Source organism: Vipera berus (assembly GCF_964194415.1).
Source record: "Vipera berus genome assembly, chromosome: 4".
Taxonomy (NCBI): domain Eukaryota; kingdom Metazoa; phylum Chordata; class Lepidosauria; order Squamata; family Viperidae; genus Vipera; species Vipera berus.
In genome coordinates, this window is record NC_138206.1 from 20,923,237 (window position 1) to 20,936,147 (window position 12,911).

The following is a 12,911-nucleotide window of genomic DNA, read 5'->3' on the forward strand; positions in this document are numbered from 1 at the left end:
GGACCTTGGACAAGGATGATTGTGCACTGATAGATTTGAATATCTCCCTCTTTTTGAAGCATTGTTTGCAACCTGGGTGCATTTCTAGATGCTGGTTATAACCTCTGGACTTATATTGTTCCAGACTTGGTTATCTGAGTTAATATCTTCTGCATTTATTTATCCACCTAATCAGATCAAATGTGGTCAGCTTCCTCCAGGTCCTGTCACTATGAAATTGTCACCTAATAGGACCCCAGAAGCGGTATTTTCTGCAGTTACCCACATTCTTTTAACTCTCTCCATTCAAAAATTCAATCAGCCTTCTCCCTCTTAAGCTTTTAAAAAAAAATATTAAGCTATCTGTTTGTCTAATACAGAAAAAGTTCTGTTGTATTTGAAAGTTTTGAGGTGGTTGGTGTTTATATTTCTTTTGCTTTCATCTGTTTTGCTCTTTTTATTTTTATATATGTTCTGGAGATTACAAATCATATTGTATTTGAGATTATTAGCTGCCTAGAGTCTTTTGGTTTGGGCAGCAAACAAGGAGAATGAGTGAGTGAGGAGTGGATTGAATTGAATTGAATTGAATTACAAATGCTGGTGCTTTTTGAAAAACGTAAGAAATCCATTCCCTCTGTAAGATACACTAATATTCCCTGTGTAAGATACATAGCTTGATGGTTCCAAAGATACTTCTACTATTTTTCATTCTGTCACTACTCACTTTCACTTTACATAGACCAACTAATAAGAAATTGGATTATTAAAATTATACATGAAACGCAAGCACATATGCTGATGATTTTAAGTGTGTATTGAATGATGAATTGGTGTCATCAGATTGGTGTGAATTCTTAGTGATTTTATATATTGTATAGATTTTCTCCAGGTCATCCTGGACCTTCTGATCTTCCAGTGGTTCTCTCATCACTGTTCTAGTTGAGTCTATCCACTGTGCTGTTGCTTGTCCCCCCCCCACTTTTCCCAAGATTTTAAAAATGCTGATTATATAAAAACTAATGGATTGCAATCAATCTGAGTCATACAAAGTTGGCTTTGGCAAATGAGCAGTAGAGGATTTGGTGGGTCCTTTTGTTTATTAAGTTCTGATTTCTTATTTTTTAAACAAAATCTCAATTTGTTCATTTCCCATATCTTGGGGTAGACTTTTCTTATATATTGAACATGCTATGCATCTAAAATTATTATTAGTTTTTTTCACAGTCAGCAAAATTCAGATGTTTAGACTGGATTTGTCATTCTTATCAACCCTTTTGAGTCTTTTATCATTATTATTGTTCCTTGCACAGTCAGATGTTTGGACTGGGGATTTGGCATTTTTGTCCACCTATATACAGTTCTGTGTATCTGGACATGAATGATTAAGCCCACACTATAATATTAGTATGTGAATAACTTATGTTACTTTTTAAAAATTATTTTATTTAAAATGTTGGTGTGAGAGCAGTGATCAATCATGTTTAAAGTAAAAAATAAAATACAGTTTTGGCAAATGTGTGTGTGTGTTTGTCTATATGATACCAAAAATTACAAGGAATTAATATAGTTTGAAAGGAAAAAATCAAATGAAATATAGGTTACATATTGAAGAATCGTTCTCTGTATTTCATATTTCACCATAGCCTAATTCCCAGCTCATCTTCTTTCATATATAATCCACATTCTCTTGGCAACAGTTGCTCTTCTAACTCCTTCTATGTTAATTAATTCTGCTCTCTCAGACAAATACTGTTATTCTCCTCAGCTTCTTCTTATATGCATTGTTTCTCCTTTGGGCTTACATTAATATTTGTTCATGTTTATCTTTGCCTCTAACATTCCTTTGACTCCCATTGTTTAAAATTTGAATTTATGGCTCATTTGTGGTAGGGATCTGTGGTCTACCTTATATGGTCTTAAGTTATATATACATTGATGCATTGATAATAGAGTAAGCTTAGAAATCCAGTGGATTGTCCTTTTTAGAATAATGGAATTAAATGTGCAAAGAAACTAATGAACATTAGGCACTAATTCTTAAGTAGATTGCTATGTTGTTGTCCTGGAATGAGTTGTGTATCTTAAACATTTTTTTCCAGACTCTTAATGTACCATCTTCAACCAATGGCCAGTTTGTGGCTCCAAGTGATATTCAGTTGAAATGCAATTATTGTAAAAATACTTTCTGTTCAAAACCTGAAATACTGGAATGGGAAGTAAGTAAATGATACCATGATACGTTTTTTTAATTGCATGCAAATTAATTAATTACAAATTGTTCAGCTTAAATAATATGGTTCATCCCTTAATATTTCATGCATTAGCTATGGTTGTTTTAATTAATGCTTTTTAGCATTAATTAATGCACCAACCATTTTCTATTTTTCTCTTTCTTGTAGCTGCCATTTGTGCCCCTAGACTGATTAGATTCTCAGGTCTCAGAAACCAACCAGGATTATTTTTTTATTTATTTACAGGGGTTTATAGGTATTTCCAATCCATCAGGACTAATCCAGACATAAAAAGGAGTCAGTTCTCATTTGCTGTGATTATAACATTGAATAACCATAGCTTCATTTTGATACCTATTGTAATTATTCACATCAGTATATTCTACATGTATGCAGAACAGATTAAGAACCTTTCCGGATTCAAGAATTTAGGCAAAAGATCCATTCCTTTACTTCCAGTACTTCCCTTAGGCATGGCTCTCATTCAACCTTCAATTAATATTTCTACCAAAGCAGTAGCACATTCCTTTGTATTTATTTTACATCCAATTGAGGATTTTAGAGTTGTAAAACAACAAAATCACACAGCTATCAATAGAAATAAATCAAACATATCAACAACAGGAATATCAAACCAAACTCCTAAAGATGTATAGTAGGAAGTCAAGTTATAGAAGTCATTCATTACGGAAACTTGGTGGGATGAAACACACATCTAGAGGGATTTAAATTATTTAAAAGAAACAGAGGAGGTGGAGTTGCTCTGTTTATAAGAAATATCTACATCTCTACAGAAATAGAGCACAACAACGATGAAAACTGTCTGGAATGCATTTGGGTCAATATAAAGGGGGTGGGAAATGGCATTACCATAGGTGTATACCATAGGCCACCCAACCAAACAGAGGAAATAGATGAAATTTTTGCTAGTCAGCTAATTAAGGTATGTAGGAAGCACATCACAATAGTAATGGGGGACTTAAATTATCTTGACATCAACTGGAAGACAAACTGCACCAAGTGGAAGATCAAACAGATTCCTGACAAACCTAGCAGACAACACTGTCTGCCAAAAAGTAGAGAAAGGAACTAGGGGATCAGCCATATTGGACCTAATTCTCACTAACAGAGATGAAAGGATAGAAGGTGTTGAAGCCAAAGGAACCTTGGGAGGGGAGTGTTCATACAATATTGGAATTCAATATTATGCAAGCCCAAACAATAGGACACAGTCAAACTAGAGTCTTGGACTTTAAGAGAGCTAATTTCAATAAACTTAGAGAGAGCTTGGGAAGGATTCCATGGATGAAAATCCTCAAGGGGAAAACAACTCAAGAAGCTTGGGAAATTTTGAAAAGTGAGATTATAAAAGGCCAGTCTAGCACAATACGAACAAAGAAGAAAAATAACAAAAGTGGAAAGATGGGCACATAACTAAGGCAGAATACCAGCAAATAGCCCGAGCCTGCAAAGATGAAGGGAGGAAAGCTAAGGCTCAAAATGAACTAAGCCTGGCGACAAAAGTCAAAAATAACCCCAAAAAAAGCTTCTTTCAACATGCAAACAACAAAAAAGTTAAGGAAATGATTGCTTCATTAGTGGGAGAAAGTGGCAAGAAGGTGACAAGCAACAGGGAGAAAGCAGAACAATTTAACTCATTTTTTGCATCTGTTTTTACACAAAGGGAAAAACAGTCCAACCTATCAAAAACAGCACCATAAAAAACAGATTAGAAACACAAGTTAAGAGAGGCAGGAAAATTGTAAGTGAGCACCTGCCCACCATAGACGAGTTCAAATTACACCCCAAGGTTCTGAAGGAACTGGCAGATGTGATATTAGAACCACTGAACTATATCTTTCAAAGATCCTGGAGCACTGGGGAACTACCAGAGGACTGGAAAAGAGCTGGTGTAGTTCCCATCTTCAAAAGTGGGGGGGGGGGAAATGGATCAAGGAAACTACAAACCTATCAGCCTGACCTCAATACGTGGGAAGATTCTGGAAAACATAATCAAGCAACAAATCAGCGAACACCTAGAAACAAAGTCATTACCAAAAGCCAACAGATCATGCAAGACAAATCTTATTGCATTCTTTGACTAAGTGTCAAAATTAGTGGACCAGAGGAATGCTGTGGATTTAATTTACTTGGACTTCAGTAAGGCATTTGATAAAGTAGACAACCTACTATTTGATAAGATAGAAACATGTGAGTTAGACAGCATCACCATCAGATGGATTCGTAGCTGGCTGACCGGCCGTTCTCAGTGTATGGTCCTCAATGGAACAGCATCTACATGGAGGGAAATGTGTGGTGTATGTAGTGGGATGCCCCAGGGCTCTGTTCTGGGCCCAGTGCTCTTCAACATCTTCATCGACAATTTAGATGAGGGGATAGATGGGGAACTCATCAAATTTGCATTTGACACCAAGCTGGCAGGAATAGCCAACACTCCAGAAGATAGGATTAAAATACAGAAGGATCTTGACCGACCTGAACATTGGGTGTAATCTAACAAAATGAAATTCAGTGGTGAAAAAAGTAAGGTTCTACATTTAGGCAAGAAAAACCAAATGCACAGGTACAGTATAGGTGGTACCTTGCTCACTAGTAGCAACTGTGAGAGGGATCTTGGAGTCCTAGTGGACAATCACTTAAATATGAACCAGCAGTGTGCTGCAGCTGCCAAAAAAGCCAACACAGTGCTAGGCTGCATTAACAGAGGGATAGAATCAAGATCACGTGCAGTATTATGTTAATACCACCTTACAATGTCTTGGTAAGGCCACACTTAGAATACTGCATCCAGTTTTGGTCACCACGATGTAAAAAAGATGTTGAGACTCTAGAAAGAGTGCAGAGAAGAGCAACAAAGATGATTAGGGGACTGGAGGCTAAAACATAAAGAACGGTTGGTGGAATTGGGTATGTCTTGTTTAATGAATAGAAGGACGAGTGGTGACATGATAGCAGTGTTCCAATATCTCAGGAGTTGCCACAAAGAGGGAGTCAAGCTATTCTCCAAAGCACCTGAAGGCAAGACAAGAAGCAATGGATGGAAACTAATCAAAGAGAGAAGCAATCTAGAACTAAGGAGACATTTCCTGACAGTTAGAACAATTAATCAGTGGAACAACCTGCCTCCAGAAGCAATGAATGCTCGAAGTTTTTAAGAAGAGACTGGATAGCCATTTGTCTGTAATGGTATAAGGTTTGCTGCCTGAGCAGGGGGTTGGACTAGATGACCTCCAAGATCCCTTCCAACTTTACTACTACTACTACTACTACTACTACTACTACTAATAATAATAATAATAATAATAATAATAATAATAATAATAATAATAATAATAATACCTTATAAAACTGATAGTCTTCTAAAAATTTCAGGAGAGGACATTTTATGAAATCTGGAGATAAACTGTTCTAAAGTATGGGGCTGTAGCGAATATTTATCATCTTACTGATTTCCTCCTTACCATTCTTTATTTAGAGGAGAGTTTTCTAACAGGCCTTCCAAAGCTTTTTCTGATCAGATGGACAGATTCATTCTAGCAAAGCAGTGCTAGATGTTCTTGCTATACAATACAGGTCTTTAAAAAAAAGTCATACACCAGCTGCTTCAAAGAAAACACAACTTGGTCCAAAATAACTGCTGAGAATGATATTTTTAATATTTATTGATGAACAGCTTCTCAATTTTGGAGAGATTTATTTTGGGCTTATTTTGTCTCATCTAGAGACTTGATGGATACCAGGCACTGGTTCAAGCTTACAATAGCAGCTCTGGTATGGCCCAGGGTAGCAAAGTACACGTGAGAATAATCTGCATCCTGATGTTAGTTTTTAAAAACAGATGTTCTAATGTTCAGAAATACCAAAGCTGCAGTAGTAAACATCCCTCATCAAACTGGAATATTATTTAAGGAGAGGACCATTTTGTAAAATTCTGCAAGCACTGCTAGGCAAATTACCTTTCTTCCTGGAGATCCTTTATGGGCAAGAACTAAAGACATTTAATTTCCCACATGAAAGACACAGTGCCCAATGTCTTAATGTAATTTGCAAGATTGATTGTAACTTGGCAGTGGTATGTGTAGATGTGCCAGGGCACTTGTCTTTGGACTCAGGTGCTCTTATGCAGTTGCTACAGTAGTTCCATGTACCATGTTGAGAATTTGTACTGGATGACAAACAATTGCCTCTCCTGTTCCAGGATCCCCTTTCAATTGAGACACAATAGTCATGTTTAGTCTATGTGGCAGTGTAGGCAGCATTCGACTTAGTGAATAAATAATAGAAGAATCTTTTCTTTAAGGACCTTTAATTAGCAAGTTTGCACAAATATCATCATTTCCTTTGGGAAAAGATGTTTTTCTTCACCCATTTGCCAGATAATAGTAGGTTGTTAGCAAAGACCTTTGGCACAGAAGCCACTAATATACCGTAAGCCAGGGGGAAAAAATCAATATAATTAGGCACACTGCAATGCCTGTGGCTTAAAGCACTGACAATCTCTCTTAATGCTTGATGCCCTGGTCTGATAGAATGAAGGCAAGATGAAAACCATTTCATTTGATGGAATGGTTTGTTCAGCATGATAGACAAGGCGTAGGAAATCAGTTTTAAGTCTACTGCTAGATACCTTGTTTAATAGTATCCTTGGTACTGCACATCATTTTAGACTTCTCTGCTTTCCACTGCTCTTGCCTCCTCCTCTTTCCCAGATTGAAGAGATTTTACCTCAAACTGCTTAGATTAGAATAAGACTGACACTGAGTGCCAATCCAGCATGTGATCAGCATTTCCCAATGGGCCCATTGGTGCGCTTTAGTTTAACTGCAGACAATTCATTTCAAGCATTTGTCAGCTGTGTGTTAATTTTGAGAAATTAACTTTTCTTGCAGATGACATTTGGGATGTCAGCAAATAATTTGTGCTACATCTGTATATATATATATATACATATATATACATATACACATATACACACACACACATATATTATATATATTTAAGACAAAGGATTGGACTTCTCAATATGGGTCTACCTTATTCTATCTTAGACTATTGTCCTCATCAGAGTAATTCAGTTTTCTTGCATCACTTGTTAGTATATTGAATGGATTTAATATTTCTTTTCTATTTTCACTACCCCCACTAGTTATGCAGATTTTTTCTTTGTTTCTTGCAATATTGTGGCTTTCTCATGCAAGTCAATAATTACTTTTCAGTTCAGATGGCTGCATACAAAATGGCTTTTTTGGTTGGCATTTCTTCAAGAATATAGGAAAATCTAGTGTCTGTGAGTTGATTCTTTGCATCCAGATCTTTTTTTCCTATTATTTTTCTTTTCCTGAAGAAGGCACTTAGAAAATTCAAGTATGGCCAAAAATACTCATTTGGCATCACCAGTATGACCTTTAAGCAGAGCAGGAGGAGCTGCCTTGAATAGAATGATTCTATTATCCATTGCTGCTTGAAAGTTCCCATCTACTACTATTCCCTCCTTTTGTGAATTACAGACGTCATAATGAAGAAATACTGGTTATTCACTGGTAACTATGTTTTTTTGCTTCTCATTCTCCATCTTTCCTCCCTTGTCCTGCAGCTTTATTTTGATTTGTTTTGCACTTGGGTTGCCAGACTCAGGAATCTGAACACAGGCTACAACCAGGAACATTTACTATAGTTCGAGAAGCAGGTTCCCACCAAAATTCTTAAGCTCTGTAAGGTTTGAACTTATTCAACATAGGTACCAAGTCTCTTGGTGTGAATTCACAAATGATCTGTCAAAATGTAACAATTACGGGTAAATAACTAATTCTTTTCTTTGGTTAAAATGAAATATTTTTGTTGAGAGTAAGGAAGACAAACGTGATAGAGATAAGTGAGATCCATTATCAAAGCAATGAAGAGAAAAACGAGCAAAAAAATATACAGAAGCAGCTCAGAAAGGCACCCCTAGTTCACAAAAGGGGGAGGGAAACAGCACAATCAGACTTGCGAAGTTCTTGTTATAGCAACTTTCAATAAAGAAAAGTCATAGTCTTTCTATGGAGTTGATTGCTACTTGGAGGAGCTGATATAAATCTTACCACAAGATTGTGGTAACAGTCTTGTGCAGGTCATCTTCCTTATTCTCTACAATTTTGCTATTTATTTATGCAAAATCTGTGTTACATTATTACACAAAGCCTTGTTACTTACCAGATTGTCTACTGTGGCATTTCTGTTTCTTTAACTAGAACAAAGTGTACCAGTTTTGCAGTAGAATTTGTTCTGATGACTATAAGAAGCTACATTGTATAGTAACATACTGTGAATACTGTCAAGAGGAGAAGACTTTGCATGAAACGGTAAAATTTTCTGGTATCAAGAGACCATTCTGTAGTGAAGGTATGTTGAATACACGATTGCCAGAATAGTCATGTAGCAGTATAATAAGGAAACAAAAAATGAGTTGTGCAGAATTATTTATATTGGTGAATTATGCACCTCAGTGGCAGTATACAATAATAAAAATACAAAACCCAGTATAAAGTAAAACCAAAAATTAATAATGACAAAACAGATTATTTAAAATAGAAACTGTCTCAGATTGTCTTAACCTATTCCATAACCACAAGGATCCAGCAATATTAGCAAGTAAGTGTCTGGAGTCCAGTTCATGTGTAAGGGATGAAATGTCATTTATTTTAAATTGAAGTCAGTATTGTCAGCTACTTCCTCATATGTACTAATGAAGCCGCACTGGAATGCTATGTACATTTCTGGGTCACCGTTATACTAACTAAAAAGATGCTGAGACCCTAGAAAGTATGCAGAGTAGTGCAACAAAGAGGAATTGTATGATAAAGGTTGAGCGAGCTAGCCTAAGAGAGGGCTGTAAAATATTGTATAGCAGTATATAAGTCTAAGTGCTATTGCTAATAAAGAAAAGGATTGGGGGGAGGGGGGACATGATAACTGTCTTCCAATATTTGACGGGCTGTCACAAAGAAGAGGGGTTGACTTAGTCTCCAAAACACCAGAGGACAGGACAAGAAGTAATGGGTGAAAGCTTGTAAAAGAGATCCAGTCTAGAAGTAAGGAGAAATTTTCTGACAGTGAGAACAATTAATCAATGGAATAGCTTGCCTCCTGGAGCTGTGGGTACTTCATCACTGGAGGTTTTCAAAAATAAGTTGGATAATTATTTGACTGGGATGGTATACAGTTGCAAGAAAAAGTATGTGAACCCTTTGGGATTACGTGGAGTTTTGCATGAATTGGCCATAAAATGCGCTCTAAACGTCATGTAAGTCACAACAATAGAAAAACACAGTCTGCTTAAAATAATACTACACAAACATTAGCTGTTGTCATGTTTTAATTGAACATAAGATGGAAACATTCACAGTGCAGGGTGGGAAAAGTATGTGAACCCCTAGCCTAATGACTTCTCTAAGAGCTAATTGGAGCCAGGAGTGAGCCAACCTTGACTCCAATCAGTGTGATGATATTGGATGTGTTGCTGACAGCTGTCCTGCCCTTTAAAAACACATACCTGTTTTGGGTTTACTGGTCTCAAGAAGCACTGTCTGATGTGAACCATGCCTCGCAGAAAAGAGCTCTCAGAAGACCTACAATCAAGAATTGTTGACTTGCATGAAGCTGGAAAGGGTTACAAAAGTATCTCCAAAAGCCTTGATGTTCATGTGTCCACGGTAAGACAGACTGTCTACAAATGGAGAAAGTTTAGCACTGTTGCTACTCTCCCTAGGTGTGGTCGTCCTGTAAAAATGACTGCAAGAGCACAGCGCATAATGCTTAATGAGGTAAAGAAGAATCCTAGAGTGTCAGCTAAAGACCTACAGAAATCTCTGGCACATGCTAACATTTTTGTTGACACATCTACAATAAGGAAAACATTAAACGAGAATGGAGTACATGGGAGGACACCACGGAGGAAGCCATTGCTGTCCAAAAAAATATTGCAGCACGTTTGAAGTTTGTAAAAGAGCACCTGGATGTTCCACAGCACTACTGGCAAAATATACTGTGGACAGATGAAACCAAAATTGAGTTGTTTGGGAAAAACACACAACACTATGTCTGGAGAAAAAAAGGCACAGCACACCAACATCAAAACCTCATCCCCCCTGTAAAACATGGCGGAGGGAGCATCATGGTTTCAGGCTGCTTTGCTGCCTCAGGGCCTGGACGGATTGTTGTCATTGATGGAAAAATGAATTCCAGAGTTCATCAGGACATTTTGCAGGAAAACGTACAACCATCTGTCCGCCAACTGAAGCTCCGCAGAGGATGGGTGATGCAACAGGACAATGACCCAAAGCATACAAGTAATTCAACAAAACAATGGCTTCAACAGAACAGAATATGCCTTCTGGAGTGGCCCAGTCAGAGTCCTGACCTCAACCCGATTGAAATGCTGTGGCATGACCTTAAGAGAGCGATTCACACCAGACATCCCAAGAATATTGCTACACTGAAACAGTTTTGTGAAGAGGAGTGGTCCAAAATTACTCCGGATCGTTGTGCAGGTCTGATATGCAACTACAGGAAACGTTTGGTTGAGGTTATTGCTGCCAAAGGACGGTCAACCAATTATTAAGTCCAAAGGTTCACATACTTTTTCCACCCTGCACTGTGAATGTTTCCATCTTATGTTCAATTAAAACATGACAACAGCTAATGTTTGTGTAGTATTATTTTAAGCAGACTGTGTTTTTCTATTGTTGTGACTTACAATACGTTTAGAGTGCATTTTATGGCCAATTCATGCAAAACTCCACGTAATCCCAAAGGGTTCACATACTTTTTCTTGCAACTATAAGGCAGAGGTCCCCAACCTTTTGGGCACCAGGCACGTTACATGGAGACAGTTTTTTCCATGGATCGGAGGGGGCGTGGTTTTGTGTGCTGCCTGTATTCCGTGGGTGGGGCTTTGCTTATTTGTGCACCCCGGTTGCTGACATGACACGGCCCGGTACCGGTTCATGGACCGGAGGTTGGTGACCCCTGGTATAAGGTCTTCTGCTTTGAGCAGGGAATTGGACTACAAGACCTCAGGTTCCTTCCAGCCCCATGATTCTATGTTCTATATACTCATAATGAAGTGACTCCCTAATCTGTATTTATTTTGCATATACATTTTTAATGCAGTCAGTGTTACAGGCAACAGAAGCATACTTGAGATGCCCTATGGCCTATACTCACATGCACAGGGCCCTGGTGGGACAGGAAAAGTAGCTGTAGATGGATTACAAAGTCATTGTTTATAAACAATTATAACTGCCTAGAGTAAGCGTAATTTATGGGACCCCCTTTGCATAACTTACGTTGATATGGTCCAAAGGAGAAATGAGAGTTTGCATTAATAAAACATCAGATTTTGTACATAATTTGCAGCAACCTCATGTTGCTGCCCATTATTTCTGCTTTCTGTTGGATCTGGGGCTGTACATAGTGATTTAGTAGTTCATATATTTTACACTGCTCTGAGACTATTTTATCACCTTATGTTCCTGCATTACAATGCAAAGGGTGGAAATGAGATTTCCTTGAGTTCTTATTTCAAACCAGGGTAATTATATACTTAGAAAATCCTGATTTAAGTCTATAACTGCTTATAAAATGAAACAATAATCTTGAATACCTTGCCAATTCCATTTGGGTGGGTGTTTTTCCTCTTTTTCTACATCATCAGTAGATTGAGTTAAAAAAAAAAGACTGACATCAATCTCACTGGAAACAATAGAACTATTTGTACATGAAAAATACTACAATATTTTGTTTCTTGTAACAGTGCTAGACTTTGTTTACACTGGTGTTCCTTTAGAGCTTTTTATAAGGGTTCAAAATAAATATATAACTGAAAATATCCACAGCACACTTTTTACTTTTTACCTAGATACAAGTGAGTATATAAATACAGTACAGGAAGTCCTTAAGTAATGACTATAAGGGGCAGGCTTGTGACTGACTGAATTTATCATATCTCTTTGCAGCAGTTGTTAAGTGAATGCCATCACCATTAAGCGAACCAATGGTTAAATATGGGCTAGTTTTGCCAAAAACTGAAGTAAACACCAGTTTTCAGCAAAACTATCATAAAACACCATAGTGACTGGGGACACCTCAAATGATAATTGGAACTTCAAATCCAGGTAGTAAGTAGTCCCTGTGAGGTCTGTTGTAACTTCATATGGCCACTAAGCAACCGGTTGTAATTCAAGCACTACTTGTAGTTGAATCTAAAGATAACAAGAACTTCAAAGTTGAATGTGTAAACTATATATAATAAACCAAAAAGGTTGATAATTATTGACTAGGAGAGTGGCTAAGATTCTCAAAAATGGTATCATCACTTTGCTAAACAACCTTGTAAAACCTATGTAACAAAATGTAAAAATCACTACGAAATAGATTTGCAGTGACACATAGTTTCGGCAAATCATCTATGCTGCTTCCTTTTTTCCAGGTTGCAAGCTGCTATATAAACAAGATTTTGCAAGACGGTTAGGATTACGCTGTGTTACTTGCAATTATTGTTCTCAACTCTGTAAAAAGGGAGCATCAAAGGAACTTGATGGAGTAGTAAGAGATTTCTGTAGTGAAGAGTGTTGCAGAAAATTTCAAGACTGGTACTATAAGGTATTGCAATATTTAACAACCTTCTTTTACAATGGC

General features: G+C 37.2%; 2 protein-coding genes across 2 annotated transcripts in view; one reads left to right on the top strand and one right to left on the bottom strand.

The window, feature by feature from the left end:
- Window positions 1-12,911, bottom strand: part of CRYL1 (crystallin lambda 1) — a 262,310-nt gene that overhangs the window by 79,352 nt on the left and 170,047 nt on the right. The gene's annotated exons all lie outside the window — the stretch shown is intronic.
- Window positions 1-12,911, top strand: part of ZMYM2 (zinc finger MYM-type containing 2) — an 89,657-nt gene that overhangs the window by 50,323 nt on the left and 26,423 nt on the right. The window contains exons 8-10 of the mRNA XM_081327381.1: window positions 2,082-2,198; window positions 8,465-8,615; window positions 12,703-12,875. Coding sequence (XP_081183507.1) covers window positions 2,082-2,198; window positions 8,465-8,615; window positions 12,703-12,875 — 441 coding nt within the window. The remainder of the gene's footprint in view (window positions 1-2,081; window positions 2,199-8,464; window positions 8,616-12,702; window positions 12,876-12,911) is intronic.